Below are 19,973 nucleotides of genomic sequence, written 5' to 3'. Positions count from 1 at the left end.
TCCATATTTTACCAGTTTGATCCCAAAATCCAAATTGTAACAGACAGCGTTATTACTGGGTTTTTTTATCAGCGTATGATAAAAATGTGTGTGTTTCATGAAAAAGTATTTTTAAACAGTGAAATTACTCAGTGTGATGTAATTGTTCCCCTTTAATTTTCTTTCATGTGTTTCTCCTTAGATCATTCACCTGAAAAGATTTCAGTTCGTAAATGGACGCTGGATAAAATCTCAGAAAATTGTTAAATTTCCCAGAGAAAATTTTGACCCAAGTGCCTTTTTGGTACAAAGGGATCCAAGTCAGTTTCAAAGAAAGCAGCTAACACTTCAGGTTGACAGCCTTCCTGAACTACGGACTCTCCAAGGGGAGTCTAGAAAAGCAGATCTGCAGATCACTTACCCACCTGGGGAAGGAGATACACTGAACAGAAGTCCATCTTCCCTTAACACTACTGTCTTGAATAATATCAAAGGTGGGTAATAATTAGGGAAAATTCCAGTCAATACTGATAAATTGGAGGGGGGGGGGGGAAATTATATTATGAACATAGTTTTAATGTTTCTTTGGCCAAAATTTACCTTGAAATGCTTGTTTCCGATTTCTGTTATTGTGTGCCGTAGAAAGCTTAGTGAGGCTTTATAATTTAAATGAAAAAAAACAAAAAGGAAAGGAAAAAAAACATTATGCAGTAACAGTAGATGTTGGCACTGTCTGCTTGTGTAAGTGGGCTGGATTAAGAGTGAGGAATGTGATCCTGCATAAGAGAGTTAAATTTCGGTTTATAGGTGGATGTATGTGTGTATGCAAAGATAGTTTTACCTCTATGTACTTACTTATTAGTTGTAGCAAAACAGTGGGTTTCAATGTTTGGTTATTGAAAAAAACACTTCTAAAAAAAAGTAGACTACAAGTTCACCTATCTTAGTAGTCCACGTGTTTTCTGTTATAGCATCTCCATCTTTGGGGAGGAAGAGTGGAGCCAGTTGTCCTTCAAGTAAAAACAGTAGCCCAAATAGTAGCCCAAGGACTTTAGGAAGAGGTAAAGGGCGCCTGCGGCTACCACAACTGGGTAAAAACAAACTGTCAAGTAGCAAAGAAAATCTGGATGCAAGTAAAGAGAACGGTACTGACCAGGAGCAGAGATTTACTTCTAATCAAGGTGATGCTCTTACCAGAGGGCAGATTTTGGGTGGTAGCCAGAGTGAACTATATACTGCTCAGGACAATGAGATGACTCTAGCCAACGGATACATCTGTGAGCAGAATGCATATAGTAATGGCAGTATCAACGGTCAAATTGATAACCACAGCGAGGATGATATTACAGATGACCAAAGAGAAGAAGTGTGCGTTAACCCTATTTACAATCTATATGCAATTTCGGTAAGTTGATTTTTTTTTGATGGAAGTAAACTATCTTTGCGTGCCATTAGTTTTGACTAAATGCATTTACTCTACTGTTTTCACTACAGAAAGTAGGGAACTATTGAGAAGAACAAAGCAGGGCCATTGTCAGCATGTAAATTTGCCATAAAACTAAGTACAACTGAAAAGTGTATCTTTGCATAGTGTTTTTTCTGCTTAAATATATAAAGTTAGTCAGCTCCAGATGTATTAATTGTCATGAAGCACTGTTCACTTAAAGATCATGATTTGTGAAGAATGTATTCTGTGAATTCCGGGGTTTGATGTTTGATCTAGAATTTATTTTCTTCTTCATTTTCTTCAGTGCCATTCAGGAATTATGGGAGGGGGTCATTACGTCACTTATGCCAAAAACCCGAACAACAAGTGGTACTGCTACAATGACAGTAGCTGTAAGGTAAACCATTTATTTTTGTCGCAAATAATTTTTGTCTTGGTTACCTAGAGCCAAAGAAATTTACATCTGGTGAGAACTGTTCTTTGAAATCATAAGTATCTCAAAAGTTGTGTCGGATAAATATTAAAATTGTTAACTGAAATTCTACATGAAATTTTTTTCAAGTTAACATCTGTTCATCAGCTGCTACTGTGGTTAAGGAAAGATGCTTATTTTGTACAAAGATGGAAAAATGACTAAAAATGGAAGTCCAAGAATATTTCTTCATGATGCTAGCAGTTTTGTATTCAATTACTGAATAATTAAGTTCTGACATTTCAAAGTATTTGCATTTATCACTATAAAATCTGCCGTACTTTTCAAGTAAATAACGGCGCCTGATAGCTATAATAAGGGAGACAGAAAATGTGATTCTTCCTGTTGTAAGTGGCTGGTTAAAAATACTGTTTCTAGGGCAGTTGTGTGTATTTTAAGTTATTGTGTGTATTTAAGTTCAGTGACGGTAACGCAGTTGTCCCATTGCATATTTGAGACACTGTTTCTCTTTCTCAGGAATTGCATCCTGATGAAATCGACACCGACTCTGCCTACATTCTTTTCTACGAGCAGCAGGGGGTAGACTATGCACAATTTCTGCCAAAGATAGATGGCAAAAAGATGGCAGACACGAGCAGCATGGATGAAGATTTTGAGTCCGATTATAAGAAGTACTGTGTTTTACAGTAAGCAGATGGTCTTCCATGGACTGTTTTGAGAATGTGAGGGATGACATCCTGACACTTAAATTTGGCAAAAATGTCACTGAAACAGATAACCTAAGTGTAGTTATTGTACCCTGTGATCTGAAAGCACAAAAAGAAACCCCTAATTAAACAGCAGTTAATATAAAGATAGTATTGTTTTGTTCTGTTATCTCACTACATGCTCTAAACATTTCTGATGTTAGACATCAGGCTGAGACTGCCATTGGCCTTTAAATAAAATGGTTTGAGAAAAGCCGACTAGGACCAAATAAGAGCTAAATTAAATAGTCCAAATAAGAGCTAAATGAAGTAGTGCAGAGTTTACCAACCGTTCTAACAAACCCCTAAGGCTCTCTTTAGGTTTAAGATAATGGGGAAAAAAATTGTAGTGTTGTCTTTTGGACAACATGATATTGCTACCTCCTTTTTCCTGCAGTTTTATTGCATTTTATTGGCAAAACAGGGAAAGCAAGAGAAGGAAAAGTGCACAAACTTAAAGAATTATCATCAAGAGTAAGAGAAGCTTCTGGTTTTGCCACCACTAATGTGTGTCAGTTGCTTTCTTTCTGTATGTTGGGAGCACAACCAAATCATAATTTGAGAAGAGATTAATTTCTACACTTGAATGGTTTATTATAATTGTGTTTTCTCTGTGTGTTGGCTGTGCAGATCAACATGTTTCAGGAATGGCTTTTCTGCCTGAAGAGTGCTGTCTCAGACTTCTGAGATGCCTCAAGAAGAAACTTCAGGTTGAAGAGAGTAGTTGTGATTACACGCATGGTGTCTTAAAATGTGCACATTGCACAAAATGTTCCCAGCTTTTGGAAGGAAAGATGCTTGAGCTTATGTTTCATGACTGGTGTTGCTTTTGAATTTGCACTTTTAAAAATTCATATAATTAAATTCAAAAACATAGTTTGTTTTTGTTATTGTAAGGGCTCTGGAGTGAATGGCTGTGAATTATCCACTGTGTATTTCAAACAAATAAGAAGCTGTGGCTGTCAGGTAGCGATCGTAGCATTCATGGATGGATATTTTTTTTTTCCATTCGTTTCATAATTTGATGGAGTTTCTTTTTTTTCTTCTTTTTTTTTTTCCCAAAAATTTGGTTGCCTTTTCAAATTTTCTGGTTTTGCGACAGGTTATGCATATACTTGCAATTAAACCAGAATTGCTTTCCGTGCCCTTGCAACAAGCTCTTTTAAGTCAACAGGCTTAATGCATGAAGGAAAGCATGACTGAGTCTTAGCAGAGACTGGAAAAAAGATGGTTATTTTTTGAGCAGGTATTTCTTTAAACATTTTCAGTGTTAAATTTTTTGCATATCTGAATGAAAATAAAAGTTTCAGCCTTTTGGCCTTTTGTTCTTCAGCTGAGTCTAAGCAGCTTACTAATTTTGTCATGTGTTATCTTCCAAATTCTTTAGATTTTTTATCTTCACTAACAAAATTGATATTTACATGGTTGATCTCTGAAATAAATGTTTGGGTTCATTTTAATGTGTTTTACAAGAATGACAAACCTACCAGTAAGTTTATAATTTCCAGAAAGATCCGAGTTCTGTCCATTTCAGAAATTGTATCAGCTGATCTTGCTGCCTTCGCTCCGGCAAAAAACCCCTTGCCTTTATTGGAGGTTGTGCCTCTTTGAGGGCAGCAGATCAGTTCCAAAATAAGTATTTTCTTACTTGTAAGTGTTGCTCCCTATCCTATACGGTCTTTTATCTTTAAAGTGATCTAAACATTGATACTGAAGAAAAACAAACATGACTTGTGAATTTCTAGGTTAGAAGCTTTTTCAGTGCCCATTTGTCTACTCCTCCCTCTGCAAACTCCATGAAAAGTGAAAGATTTTCAACTGATTTACTTTAAAATGTTTTATTTAAGCAGGTAGCACAATCTACTAATGTTATTTGATCTTCTGTGTTTGTTACATTGGTTGTAATTAATTTTTTAAATTAAATTAATTCATGAATTAGTAGTAAATTTATTAAGTTAACTATTAACTACATTCACTTTGTAAATTATTGTATAAAACTTATTGACAATGCACTGACTTTAGAAAGATGTTAATGTACATAAATACCTTGTAAATAAAATAGTGTTGATGTACTGGAATATGAGCTGTATTAAAAAAAGGTATCGGTAATTGTATATGGAGTGAACCTGTTTATCTGTAACTATATTATTCAAACAAATTAAATACTGTGGATGCAGATTAAAGTGTCAGTTCTTGTCAAATAATTTTTAATAGCTGTTTACCTGCTTTGACGTTTCTGTACTGTTTTCATTAAGCTTATATGTATTTGTCAATCCACAAGTGTGAGTGCGCATACAGCAGTTCTTTGCAGTTTGTCTAGCATAGAACGAAGTACCAAGAAATTTTAGCTGTTCTGAGTTTTAAGTTGTTTTCCTTTTGAGATCATCCTGTTCAGTATTTTTTAGAATTAGCCTATTTAATCTTTAAACTGTGTGCCTGTGTACATGAGAGTGAGACCTTTCCTTATAAATAAGTCTGAAGAACTAGTGTGCTAAACCACATTAATTTAGCAGTTCTCACATTTTTCTGTGTTGCAATTTTGATAGATCTGAAGAGAGTTCAGTGATGACTTAGAAGCACAGTGGCTGCATGTGAGGTCCTTTCTTACCTACCCTTGAGAATCCTTCTGCAGGTTATTGGGGGGGGGTGGGGGTGGGGAATGTAGTATCTTTTAAATATTTAATTGCTTAATTTTAGTAAGTATACTGGACAATTAATATTCAAGCTGTAATAATTTTATTCCAGGTTCTCATGCTGTGGTAAGTAAGGCTTTTTTTTTTTTTTTAGTTTAAGAGATTAGATTAAAAAAAAAGTTTTCTTCAAAATGTTCCAGAAATAATGGGGTTATAAGAAAATCATGTGAAGATTCCATCATTGGAGGGTCTGATAGGAAGTTAGGAGACAAATCTTTGAATGGTGGCATGGGCTGACTTCTGGCTTTCAGCTGGAGCTGGGGCAGTGCAGCTCTGCAGGCAGCGTGTTTCATGCTGCGCTCAGGATAAAACTGACTCCTGACCTGGTAAAGTGAGAAAATAAGATGTTTGTCTGCAGTGGGAATCATCTGCATATTGCATATTAGCACAGGGTTTTGCCTCACCTGGACTTAACATTGTTCATGTTACAATAGGATCTGAAGTAAATGACACTTAGTAGTTCTGCACATAAGCGTTTAATTGTGCTTGTATAATTGATCGATAGGCATTTTAAGTCAAGCAGAATATCTGTTTTCATGAGATTAAAAATAGCATGCTCAATGTATGATTCATACAAAAGACACAGAAGGAAAAAGGAAAGATGCAAGTTAAAAAATATAGTTCTAAAAACAGGCCCAGAAGTACAGTGTCCGTAGTGCTGCAGGGCAGGCGCCTGGATGTCTCCAGACAGCAGTTTGCATTAGGTGGGGAATGAAACTGCTACATTTGCCGGCAAAGGAAATTCTTCCCTGTCGCTAAAGGAAGAGTCACAAGCTGTAACAGGTGGTCATTGTTTCCTCTGATGTTGTTTTGTAACCTGTTAGGTCTGTAAAATCACGGAATAACTTGGGCTGGGAAAAAGGAGGTCATCTGCTCCATCTAACTTGTGAAAGTATGCCTCGGCTCACAGAACTGTTCCCTGTGTTGTGGCTGGGGTCAATACAGGGGGTGATGTGTTTGGTTATCTTTATTTTTCTTTGCAAGTTATGGCAAAGGTTCCACTAGGTTTCTTTTTCTTATTAAGGGAAAAACTTGAAGCCATTGTGAAGCCCGCTTTCTGGTACCACCTGCAGAAATAAGATGGAGTATCATATAAACAGAGACTTAACAATGGCTTTTTAGGAAGACACTCTTCATTGTGAATCCAGATAACTGTAAGGTTAATGCTAATGGCTAAAAGTCTTTGGGAAAATTTTGCTCAGGATATAAACTGAGTTTGGCAAGGAAAATTTTACTGGAGATGTGGCTCGTTTGATACATTACTGCTAGAGGAAACACTCCCTGCTTGTGTCAGGTCATAAAGCCAAGATTTAAAAAGGAAAGGAAGAGAATACTCTTATCTGAGAAAATATTTGGGCTTTTTCCTCAGAGTTGAATATGAGATTTCATCTAGAATCTTTTCCATGCATGATGCACGCTTGTTGTGACGATTTTAACATATGCCAGTATCCTGACACATCCTACTGCTAGATTTTAGTTGATGCAAGTCTTAGGGCTACCTTAACAAAGTGGAAAGTCAAAGGCGAAAATCTTTCACTTGGTCACCAGAGGGCTAACAACTCTTAAGACAAACATGCATGGCTAAGAGGTCAAAATTGATCTTGCTGTTGTTTGGACATGTGCACTTGCAGATAGCTTGCAGGTTAGAAGTAATAAAAAAACCTCAGAAGGTGAATCCAATTGTTGTGTCATGGAATTTCTGAGAAGAAAGGAAGAAAGGAACCAGTAACTCCAATAACTGATAAGCAGACTGTACCTGAACTGTATTTTCATCTGAAACTCTTCTGTTGTTTACAAAAGGTAAGTTTCATATTTTCTCAGTAGAATCCCTTGTTCAGTATTGCTGTTAATGACATTTCCTCGTAGAAACAAATCTGTTTCAGAAGTGAAATGATCCCTTATGTACGTTTTGCTTTGGAAGCAGTGCTTTTGAAACAAGGATCTGAAGGTACTGCATGTACGGTCTTGGTGTGCTGATACATTTCTGATGCAGCTTCTACGTCTGTGAGTGTTTGCTCACGTATTTTCTTCTTGACTGTATATAGTGTTGAGACATTTCCTCTGAGCAGACACTGATTATGAGAGACTTACTGCAACTACAATTGTGCTTTTTTTTCCAAAAAGGAAGTAAATCTGGTTGAGTTGGCAACTGGACCAAAGTCCACAGTGAGCCAGTCTGTCAGGAGTCACATATCGCTTGGAGATGTTTGTTTTTTGAATGATTCCAAAAACAGTGTGGTTATGTTTAGCTGGAAATGAACTATTGTTCTTATTTTATGACCCTTGAAGACTCTAAATGGATATTTAGCCAAGGATTAGCATGCATCAGTATCACCAAGGATGATGCCAGTCTCTGGAAATGAAGCCATCTCTTGCTGTCTTTATCAACTGCAATTGTAGTATTTGCAGCATTAAGTGATGTCACTTGCTCAGTGCAGTTGTCTTCACTGCCTCATGATAAATTCTCAGAGCGTTCACAATGGACGCTCTTCACAAGCGTGATAATTCTACTGTCACTTGAGTGATATGTACATTTTCAATATTGAAAATGTAATTTGAATCAAATAGTATGATCTATGGCTGGTCCTATCATGAATTTCCTCTGTTAAGGCTTTTAGGTATTGAAAATGCAATTTTTAAAAAATTAAAGTTCTAATTACCAAAAATGTTTGCAGGTGATATTTTCAGTAGTAGAGTTTTTATTGATTCAGAAGTGTATCAAGGGCCATTAAAAAGATGAAGGGATCATATCACTGCCAAAAAAATGTAGCTATTTTCTCCTGTTGAATGCCTTTTACTTCCCAGGTCAAAACTGTACACATCTCAGATAAGGGTTCTCTGAATTTAGGATTTTTTAAGATGGGAGCAATTCTGAAACAAGCTGTGCTGGAATTTTGCCCACGTACCTTTACGTGTGTCTGAAGTGCTAAAAATATATGGCCTGCTCTTGAAGGTGGTTAGGTAGGCTTCCTTTAAACCTCCAGTAAAGTCCACCGACAGAATGGCTTTTGATTTTTCTCCTGGGAGAGACGGTGAAAGACGCAGCAGGGAGAGTACCTGCTTATGCAAAAACCCTTTATGTCCACCAGCGTGATGGAAAAAACAGATGGATAAACTCCCGCGAATGCTCTGCTACCAAAAGGAGTTGACCACTGTCACTTCCCCTTAAATCTTAAAAGCCCAATTCCAGAAGTACTCTTCATCTTTATCTATTGTTTGCATCTGCTCTGGAGTTGCTGGTTACAGCTAGAATGTATCCTCCTGTTCCCTGCACTCTAGCACAGGAGATTGTGTCGCAGCTTTTCTCTGTATCATAGGTTTATTCATTATCTACAGATCAGGGCCATTAAGTGTCCTGAGAAAGCACACGGACTGCGGGCACAGCTGCCTGGCTGGCTGAGGGCCCCGGGCCGTCAGCGTATGTATTAATTGCAGCTTTTGTTACACTTTTCCCCTTAGATCCAGTAAATTGAAGCAAGCAGTTAGTAAAATGCAGTCATCCATGCTTGCTGATGTATCATTTCAGGAAAATGAAAACCTGACAGAAGCTTGGAAGATTGTGCCTTTTGTTTGGGACAAGCCTCCAACTTCCTTGTTCATGTGTAAAAGATTTCCTGTTTGTGAAAATTAAAAGCAATGTTTGGTAAGGTCCCTTTGGCAAAATGAGCCACAAACTAGAAAATATATTAAGGATGCTTCTGGATTTAATATAAATGGAAATTTTCTGAGTGTATGTGTATACTCCAGAAATGATGACTCTTGCTCATGATAGTTGCTCACTTTGTGAGTCTTAGTAGCTCACAAAAAACCTAAAACAGGTGGGTGACATCCTGGCTGTTTCGTCATATAGACACACAAACTCCAGATTCTTGCCTTTTGGGGATTAAATAATGTTTGTCATTAAGACAGACTTGAGCAGTTTTCCTAGTTATTGCAATTCAGTCCTTTTGTCCAAGCAAACAAAGAGGCTCTGAGGGAAGACAACTGAGCAGGACATCGGGGTGTCCGCAGGCCACGGCGTAGGCTCAGGTGGTTGTTCAGCTAAAGGCATAGTTGAAAGGCTACTGGAAAATCCAATTTAGTCTTTTATTTGGATTTCATGGAAAATGACAAGGAAACCTTCCATTACTTTGTTAATCTTGTATTAATCATTGTTGTTTAATGCAATCAGTTGCTGGCAGCATTTGCATCTTGCGTGGCAGCGATGCCCCCAGACCGGACACGGGGATAAAACCAACCCAGGCCGCTTTCCTGCGTTTATTCAAGCTTGTGAGAAGTGCAGAGACAAGAAAAGCATGTATGGATACTCATTTTAAGATGAAAAGAAAGGTAAATAAATAACTGCGAAAAGACCATCCATTTTGTGCAAAAGCACATCCAGCAGACTCTCTCTGTTAATTGATAGGGTAGAAAACAAAGGAGGAAAAATAATGGCAAAAGACAACTTTCATTTTTATTTAGGATCATTCCAGTGAGGTCTCTAACAGTTAAATGCTTCCTTTCAATGGGTTCGAAGCTGCCATCCCACTGCATGTTTCCAGCCTGATTACCGCTGCGGAGGCTTCCATCAAAGTAATTACTTTCCTATTGGCGTTTGCGACCAGACAAACAGATCACATGGCTTCAAGGAATGGTGTGTGTATTATTTTTCCAGCTAGTAGCACAGTCTGTGATACCTAACAGTTCTTGGTAACTCAGACTCTGATGTTTTCCTTAGTCTTTAGCTAGTCGTCTTAGCCTCTTACTCTCCTTAAAGCCAACCATGTGGCTATGTTTAATTCTTGTTTAAACAAATGCGATTTGACTTAAATGAAAACCTATGTGCTGATGAGTAGGATTTCTTCCAAAGCATCAAGTTAGTTGTCTCTCCACATTTAGCTTGAATTCACTCTTTTCTTTTTGGTTTTCTGGTTGGTTTGTTTTTGTTTTTTTTTTTAAAGGAAGAAAAAATAAGACCAGCAGTAAATACTGCCCTGAAGAAGGGTACAATTGCTTGCATTATAATTTTTGTTTTAGCATCATATTTTTACCGTCACCTCAGTGCTGGTTCCAGCCACTCGTGACTCTTGTCTGTATAAAATTGTCAAAACAGGGCAAAGGCAGCTGAATCTCCTGTCCCGCATTACCTGACTTACTGAACCTCCCCTTCTAACAGTGTATTTAAAAATCACAACTAGAGAGCAAACAGATGTCCCTAGCTGGGTCACATGCTGCTTTTGTTTATCAGAGTTAGTATAGTTCCATTCCCTGGAAAAAAAAAAAAAAAAATAGCAGCAGATGCTTCACAGCCTTTGTTAAAGTGTTTGATCTCTGAAAATACAGGACTCCTTGTACTCGGTTAAGCAATATTATTTATCTTAGTACTGCTGAAATTTTTTTTCAGCATCAGATTTTGATTGGGTGCAAAGTAAAAATGCTCCTGGAGCTCATGTGTGTGATGGCTGTGCTTTCCAGGTTTTGGAAGTGGTATACCTCTCAACATTGCTTAGTAGGTTGTTTCTCAGTTCTGTGTAACATGCTAAAATAACTTGGTTTTCCCTTTTCCAGGAAGTGGGAAGCACAGGGAGCATTTTGGGGGCCTTACCAAGGCAGATTTCCCTTTCCCTCGTGAAAGAAACAGATACATTGCTGTTTTGCTCAAACTGAAAGATTCAGGGTTGTTTTCTACCATCTGCCTTTTCCACAGAGTGTAACATAGACCTAATAGAAATAAAATAATATTGCGGTGTATATTTTTGCGTAGGACTATTGAATCATGAAATAATTCAGGTTGGAAGGAACTTCAAGAGGTGATCCAGTCCAGCCTCCTGCTCAAAGCAGTGTCATCACTGAATTTGGGCATGCCCTAATGCTTGCTGATACAGTTGCTATAAAACCAAATATTTTTATAATTAAAGAAAAAAGCTTAAATGAAGATATTTTTTTTTTCTTTTCTGACTGACTTTCTTTTTACTTTGTTAGTATTCTGTCACAGCCAGGTCATCTTATCTAGACTTTCAGATCTTTTCTGCAAATGCGTATCTTCTTCTTACCAACTCTTCTCTAGCTTCTTATTTCCTCAAAGTATTTTGCAACATACGTTGTCTTTACACCATCCATTTGAGTGGTTTTTGGTCAAGCTGAGGTAGAAGAAAAGAACTAAACTGACAAATTGGAAAGGTGGTGGATTGTGTGCTGGCTATGTTTGACATCAAAGAAATAGTTTGAGGCAACAGGCTTAGCTCAATCTTAACATCAGAGAGTAGTTTTGCCAGGTATTTCAGTAGCTTTGAGTACGTGGGTAATCTGGTTTAAAATTTGCTGAAATATGATATAGAAAGGACGGTATTCATCTAAACCTTCTTTATGCATAGCACACAATGGCTGAGATGGTTTGCAGATTAAAAACTGTCCCTTCACTCCATGCAGCATTTTGTTGGAGAAAATATTTATATGGGTTATAAATAAACCTTGGCCTCCCAATGAGAAACTGCAGGAAAACTGAAGAGCGTGTGTTAGTTAAGTACTGGATAACAACAAAGGAAAGCTGCTGCTTCAGAGCCAGAAACAGGATCCAGCACCACCAGTGACAAATTAAGAAAGCCTTACAAATGATGTTTGTATTACGATGTTTGGAGTAACGAGACAATGCAAGGAACAATGTGAGGACAGAGATCTGGCCCTTGCATTGTTAGGCAGATCCCTCCTCTGCAGCGCTCCATTGATGTTTTGTCAATTGCCCACGCTGGGTGCCAGTGCCAGGCAGGAGCATGCCGTGGGGAGGGCAGAGCATACGGGATTTGTGCCTGAAGGCTTGCCCAAGGCAGGGAGGAAGAGCTCAGCACTGGAACTAGATAGACGCACACGATGATGCGATGCAGCCTCGGAGTAAACTAAAGATGAGGACAGCAAGCTCGGCAGGAACCAGCAGTGTGTCCTGCCAGCAAGGAAGGTGAAGAGGACCAGGAGCCTGGCCAGATCGAGGGAAGTGATTACCCCTCTCTGCTCAGCACTCATCAGGCCACATCTAGAGTACAGCCTGCGCTCCCCCGAGCCCCCTCCGGTTCAAGACAGACACGGGGGTAACTGCAAAGGTGTGCCAGCCTCCTCGGTGGCAGGAGGATGGAGACAACGGTCAGAAATTTTAAGTGGGAGCAGTTCTGACCTGATACAAGGAGAAGGTTGCTCACCATGAGGGCAGTGTGGCAGCGGACGGGCTGACACCGCAGCTGTGTGTTTCTGTCCCTGGAGTTCAGGAACCACCTGGCTGAGCCCCTCAGCTGCCTGGGCTGACCCTGCTCTGAGCAGGGGCCGGGCTGGAGGTCTCTGCAGGCCCTGCCAGCCTGAGTTCTCCTACAATTTAAACTTGTTTCCAAACTCACAAGGCTAGACCTGGCTGAATTTTTAAGCTCTGATGTTCAAAAGTTCATGCAGCAATTTGAATCATGGCTTAATGCCTCACCTGGGTGCTGGAGGTTTTCTTTTGTGACCCACCAGCAAACAGAACAGAAAGTTAGATGAATTTTCATTAGGTGACGTTTTCCTTTTGATGTGAAATAAAACCCCTTTGGAGACTTTTAAATCAAAACCATTCACTTTGTATCAGCATGCTTCTTCAAGGGGCAGGAAAGGATTCCACACAGGAAGACCAAAATGATGCATACTGACTGTTAACACACGCTCATGTTTATGCCTTTGCTCACGAGCAAGTGAATTGTAAATGTATGCTAGCCATGTGGTCTTGCCTTTTTATCTTCAGTTTTGAATATAAAAATGTTCCTGTTTAAAGACATACGCAAGGGAATAAATCTTTGGGCCCACAGCCTCTTTGAGCATAGACAGCCCCAGTATTTAACTTGTAACAAAGAGAATTTTAGTGGAAACGTTCCGATAAAAGGTTGGCAGCATATCACAGGACCCATTTGACCATGAGATGTGAAAGAAGATGTCAGACTGGGTGTTTAAACTTCTTACCTTTTCCTCTAATTATATTTTTTTTAAATGGTTGTGAATGAAATATAAGCTAGACTACGATTGTCTTCAGTGTAGGGGATATTTGCAAATAGCGACTCAATCAAAGAAGCCATTAAATTTTGCTTTTAGCGTAATCCAGAGATTTGACTGCTTAATGAGACACGAGGTGAACTAGCAGCACTTTAAAGCAGTAAGACTTAAAAGTGTCCTGAAGAATGATTAGCTTTTAGCAAAAAATCTGTAGGGATAAGAAGCTTGGACTGTTGTTTAACCTATTTGATTTAACTGGGACAAAAATACTGGCTATATTTTAAAGTTGCCTTCTCTTTCATGTGAGTGGCAGGTAGTCTAATGCAGCAAAAGACAAGTTGAGTGTGAAGAAGGGTAGAGTTCAAATAAATAAATAACATATATTAAGAGTTGATTAAAGGAAGGTAAGGGATAGAACACAGATGTGAATATCCCCTCCTAATATATTTCACTCTTAGCTGGGTTTGGTCTTGCTCGCTTTAACTGCTGGACTTTGATGTTTCAGGGTAGAAAGCAGACGCCTCCTTTACCTCAGCTTTTGTGTTTGAGGCAGATTGACCCTTTGTCTAACAAGTGCTGGGGCAGGTTATAAATCTGTAACATTGCACTTCACCTTTGTGTCTTGCTTAATGACCTTTTAAAAATAAATGCAGAATAGCTGAAGGAAACAGTATCAGCGATGGAAAAGCTGACACGTACGCAACCTGAGCTCTGATTTTTCAGATTGCTCCAGTCTGTTAAACAAAACTACTTTTTCTTTGCTCTGTCGTGAGGAAAAAGAGAGACAGGGGAGTGTTTTCTTAGCTGTGTTCTCTGTTTTACATTTCAGCTGTGAAGTGCTTTCTGGAAACATGCACAGAGTTACTAGCCTAAAGAAAGAGACTACAGCCATTCAAATATGAAAATAGATTCTCTGGACAGATATCTGCTTTTTTATTTTTTTCCAGACATCTGTGGAAAGCTGTTGTTTTAAGGGGCTTTTGCAAGAGCTATTGGAAATGGCTTTGTTCATTTCTATTGCATTAAATGATAACTTAAGATTCTTATCAGGCTCTTTTTCTGTTTCCCACAGTCCTAAATTTAATGTACACAGCCTTAATATGAAAAAAATATATGATAACTTTCAACTGAATCCATGAAAATGTATATTGTCCCAGAGGGATGTCTTACTATAAAATGTTCTCCATCTGAATGCAAGGCAAACTGAAGTTTCCCACCATTTGAAACCGGTACAATAATTTATTTTGGTGATTAATATAATGTGTATTTTGGATTCATGTGTACAATAATAAAACACTGACATTATTTTCTTTTGTTTATATATTTTGCTTAAAATAAAAGATTACAGGAAGGTATTTGAGGAAGAATACTTGCAGAGAGTGGCCAGATATTTTTGGGAAGGGGAGGGGGGGAGGATGGTGGTGGTTCTGGGGGGAAGTGTTTTGCCTGGCTGTTCTGTCCTGTTAGCTGGGGAACAAGCTGCACAATTTCAGAGACCTGCCTGCAGTTGCCTTTACCACATCACTTTTAATGTAGAATACCTACCCTAGCTGAACTGAGTTACGTTGACAATCCCTTGCAAGTAGTACCAAATATTTCCAGTAATTTTACTGGTTAGATCCCCCAAATAGTTGGAATACTGAAAATTGAGTGGGTTATAGGCAGGTCACTTGTACTATCTGTACTATTTGTAGTTTTTCCACGTCCACATTTGTATGCCCTGGCTCAGGGTGAATAGATTGAGAGTGAACCAGTTTCCAAGTGTCCCCACAGTCTTTATTTCTGCTGGAGTTCTTTAAATGGTTGGTGCTATCTACTCTCACAGTTTAACTGAAGAAAGCCTTGTGATTTGCGTGTGTTTTGCCTCGAAGCTACAGCACTCTGATAAATGTAAGGTCAGTCTGAAAAATGTATTTGATACTTTAACTTGTCACAGCACATGATGCAATTGCTAGCAGGGTGACTGTAAAGCTCTGCTCTCTGCTTTGCAGGAGTTCATTCCCTTCGTATGCTACGTTGCTGTGTTAATTTCTGGGTGCTGTGCTGTACGCTGTATGGGACTTGATTTCTTTTGTCAGGTTTCTAATTGAATTTTTATTTCAGAATAAATATTTATCTTTTTTTGTCCAGTCTTTGCAGTTGTCTGCTGGAGAGACCCTCATGTGGCAGGTCATTCCCTGACTGTGTGCTTCAGTTTATCAGCTTTGGACCTTTGGCCTTTATGTAGATGATCCTGCCTGGGTTGCAGATTCACACCATAAATCACTTTGATTTAATTTGTAAAAAACATCCCGCTTTAACAAATAGTGTTCCAGATTGATTTGGGTTAAAGTGCTATCGATGCCTTGTACCCAAATGCCTGACTCTGGAAAGAGGAACAGTGGGCAGCAGCTTTCTAGAGAAGATGTGGTCTGGGGGGGGCAGTGGCATTCAGTGTGATTTACAAATCTTGGTTTTATGCTGGTGTCTGGTAGAGGCAATAAGAACCCACCTTCAGGAGTCCAGCACACATTACTGCACACTGGCAAAAGAGTCAAATTCCCATCATCATAATAAGTCTCATTAGCTGTGGGTGTTTGGCTTCCCTGCCTCCTGCCCCCATGAAGATTGAAGCAAATATGAACATAGAATCATTTCTAATGGAAATTGTTACAGGTTGGTTAAAAAAAAATATGTTGCTATTGTAGTAGTTTAGGTGGAAGACAATTTCTTCCAGTCTGGCTTGCTATTTACCTTCATCTTTTTGAACAAAAATTTGATTTTGGTCAATTTTTGTCCTGCTTCTCCAGGTCCCTGTCCCAGAACATCTTGCAGAGAGCCAATGAACTGATAATTGATGAACCCACACTGCTGTATCACGACACGGCACGCAGGAGCAGCAGGCGGGTTTCTGGAATGCTGCTAGCATTCCAATTTATAACTTGCATCTAGTTAAGCTTTTTATAATAGCACTTTTTATATGTGATTTGAGTCTTTCAGCCATAGGTGATGACAGCTACCTACTCCTAAAACTTTACTTTTCCTTCTTGTGCATGATGTAGCTGTATATTACAATTTCCTCCCTGTATCTTGTGTCCTCCTACATTTTAGAAATATACTTGCCGTTTCCTTTTATTTCATGAGTTACTACTTCCACTGATGTATATAGATGTGCATCTGTGCCTATATCAGTACAGACAGAAGTCTGGAGCCTTATGATTGTCTTCTGTCCATTTAATCCATTCCTATAACTTCTCCAACCTACCAGAAAAGGCATAATTCCAAGAGTCAAGGGTTGTATTACATCTCTGGTTTGCTCATATGAAAGACTGATAATGCTGCATTTTCCTGTATGCTGTTGAGTGGGATTTTTTTTTTAAAGGGTTAAATAGGAGCAAGGGGTGGGAGGAGAGGAAACTACTGCCCTTCCAGTATTAGAAATAATGTTACTGATGGTCAAGTACTCTTAGAAGTCATCAGTGATGATTAAATTCCTCTTAATAAGAACAAATGGCACTGATGCTCGAGAATGTGCTGCAAGGAGGTTCCTATAAAAGTTACTGAATAATCCTAACGCAGGAGTGTTAAGAGCGTTGCTGTAAGAGTCCTGTCTTTCTGAAACGCCCTTTCAGATAAGTTTGAAGACAAGAAAAAAGACATACAAGCCCTCCGGATCAGGTGCAGAAAAGCAGACCACTGCTGGCCAAGCTTTTACAGAGTGTACAGGGCTGAAAGCGTGGTACAGTGCTGTATGAAAATGATCTATTTGCCATGGAGTATCCTGGGATAATTGAATGCTCTATAATGAGGGTGCAGGATGTGTTAATCATTCCATTCCAGCTTTCTTGACAGGAACTTGGCAGTAAGTTACGGCAAAGCAGGCACTGATACTGAAGTTTTTATTGCCTCTGCCCATGCAAGCAGCAGATCTTATTATCATACTGTGCTTCCTGATTTTCTAAATGGAGAAGCAGGTTACACTGCCACTTCTGTAGGCTCTGCTGGGGGCAACTATTGCAAAATAACATTTGTAAAGTAAAATTTTACTTTCTCCTGTGTTGTGTGTTTGGGTTATTTTATCCTTATCTCAGTCTTTTTTGGTTTTTTTAAGCCTCTATTTAGTTTGTTTAGCCAGAAAGTCGAAGACTAGGCAGCTCTATCTTGTGGAGAAGTTAAGACTGACTTAACCATATACACCTGAGTCAAACAGCTGGGGGAATGACTTCTGGAAGAGTTAATTCCATCTCATATAGCTTACTGTGCGTGCTCTTTTTCGTTTGTAAACAAATTTTAACTGTTAGAGGTGCTTCTGTTGCACAGATCTTTTATAAACTTCCTACGTGTGTTACCTTGTGTGAGCAAAACAAGCCACAAGGTTTTGCCAGACAAACATCTCTTTCTTGAGGCTGAATCTGTTACCGAGGTCATTTGGTACTTGCTGAGAAATGGCCACATGTGATTCTTCTTTTTAATGAGTTTTATGTGAGACATTTGCAAATCATCAACTGTGGATTGCCTGTTGTCCTACCAACCCTTCTTTGTCACAATCTCAAAACATTTCTATGGTTGTAGTAGAAATTGCACTAACTTTTAAAATGTGTTTCCATGTAATTTGAACATTTGTGTTTTATGAGCTTTAATAGCTGGGGTTTTTTAAATAAATCAATCTTGTTCCATAACATCTGTATTCATATCTGTGGGATTATAAACCAAACCTTCCCGTTTATGCTTTGGCACTGCAATATTAACAATCAGGACAATAGAAACCCATTTCAGTTTTTTTTTCATATGAGTGACACTGGAGTCCTTTTTGCAGCACATGATAAGACACTGTGTTCTCTGCCAAGCAAATTGTTGTAAAACCATCGAAGTAAATGGAACTTTGGCAGTTTTCCTGCTTACAACTTGCTTTGTAGACTTCATCTGAGCATTCTCTGCACAGGGACACCCCTTGGACCGGGACTGTCCCAACAGCCAGTTCCCAAAATGTTTGTGTTATATCAGTGACTTGGAGCACTGAAATTCTCTGATGATGTGGAAATCAGTGGAGAATCCTCCCTTTTATTTATATGTGTTCGGAATGCAGTGCTACATGGAGAGCCATCAGCTGCAGTGAGTTTTGTGTGAAAGAACTGGAGGAAGACTTCAGCACCTTGGTGGCTGACTTTGGGTCTTTATCCTGCTCTTTTAAGCAGCAGCTTTCCCTTACCTCAGGGAATTTACTCTTTTCCTCCCAGGATTATTCATAGGTTCAGAAGTGACTGTTGGGTTCCAGGACATAAAACATTATGTTTTACTGCATGTAAGAAAGCATTGTGTGTAATGCTGAGCGTTTAACGTACAACAAACTCAAATGATTCTAGATTTTCCAAGATATACCATTCTTGATAGAAAATGACCATGATTTATTTAGGGCTTAATCTCAACATCGGCACAATCAGCAAAATGTAAAACTTCTGCCTTCCTTTCTCTCTCATAAATTCTTCATAACCGCACGTATCTGGAAAGTAATCAATCAAGATCTTTCTCCCATGGGCTGGGAACAGAGAGTAGTCTCAGTAATGTGGGAAGTGAATGGGTGTTGACATTAGGAAGGTAATTTCAGTCAATGGAAAATAATATATATTTTTGTGAATGTTCTCTTCATATCATAAAAAGCGCATGGAAAAGTTTAGTGAGGAGGAGATAGATTATAGGAAAACAAAACCCATATTTATTAAAATAGTGTCAGCTGTTTGAATTTTTTTAATCAGAACCGTACTAGATGTCTAAATCATTTCAGAAGATATTAATAGGTAAAAGATAATAAAATAACCCAAATTGATTACAATCTTATGCCTTGTATAATATAACTCTAAATGCAAATTGCATTCAACTGTGAGGAGGGAAATAAATGTCCCAAAGGCATTTCAATTAATTGTTGTAGTTAATTACACTCATAATTTTACTTGTGTGACTAATTATAATCAGGTTTTATCGGTATATATGGATTTATTTCTGATACTAAAAGCCCCAAGTGGGGTTATTTTTAGGAAATATATTTAGACTTCATAATGAAACCTGCCTGCTCCCGTTCTCGGTGGTGGGCTGGGGCGAGCTGTGTCGGTGCTGAGTGGAGGGTCCCAGGAAGGCAAGCTGCCCCAGCCTCACGCAGCCGGAGCTGGCCGCTGTGGCCGCTGCCCACACGTCTCCATTGTGGCCCTTCCCAGCTTCTTCCATAGCTTTTTGCCCTGCGATGGGCACCAAGCCCCACCCTGGTGACCCCGAGGTGCTGGCCAGCTCCTTCATGGGGCCTGGACATGTCACCCTCCTCCCCGCCGCCCCTGACGGGCGCTTCACGCTGGGGTCCCCAGCCAGCCCCCACCAGCCCAGCTTTTGAGGTGTTTTCCTGGAGGTGAAATGTTTGCTGCGTGCCTCTGCCGCCTGAAACCCGAGGTACAACCCCGACACGGGGAGGCCGCGGGGGCTGTGCTGGGCTCCGGTGGCCGGGCGCGCTGGGCCCCCCTCAGCCTGAGGCACCCTCAGAAAATGGCGGCCAGCACCAGGTGAGGGCTGTGGGGGCCTACCCCTAGCCTGCCCCCCGGCTGTGCTGAAAAGGTCTTTTTCTCTTTTCTCCCATTTTTTTTCCTTACATTCCCCCTCTTTTTTCCTTTCAGCTCATTTTTTCAGTGGCAGGGATACCCTGCCTGGCGTTTGAACCCGGCCTTGGTGAC

General features: G+C 39.4%; 1 protein-coding gene across 6 annotated transcripts in view; it reads left to right on the top strand.

Moving 5' to 3' along the window:
• Positions 1 to 4,794, top strand: part of USP32 (ubiquitin specific peptidase 32) — an 81,140-nt gene extending 76,346 nt beyond the window's left edge. For all 6 annotated transcript variants that reach the window (XM_056337530.1, XM_056337514.1, XM_056337541.1 and 3 more), the window contains 4 exons: positions 182 to 473; positions 951 to 1,384; positions 1,731 to 1,823; positions 2,376 to 4,794. In XM_056337530.1, coding sequence (XP_056193505.1) covers positions 182 to 473; positions 951 to 1,384; positions 1,731 to 1,823; positions 2,376 to 2,549 — 993 coding nt within the window. In that variant the 3' untranslated portion in view covers positions 2,550 to 4,794. The remainder of the gene's footprint in view (positions 1 to 181; positions 474 to 950; positions 1,385 to 1,730; positions 1,824 to 2,375) is intronic.
• Positions 4,795 to 19,973: the final 15,179 nt, after the last annotated feature.

Source organism: Falco biarmicus, chromosome 1, assembly GCF_023638135.1.
Source record: "Falco biarmicus isolate bFalBia1 chromosome 1, bFalBia1.pri, whole genome shotgun sequence".
Classification (NCBI taxonomy): Eukaryota; Metazoa; Chordata; class Aves; order Falconiformes; family Falconidae; genus Falco; species Falco biarmicus.
This window is presented reverse-complemented; position numbering and strand designations above follow the sequence as displayed.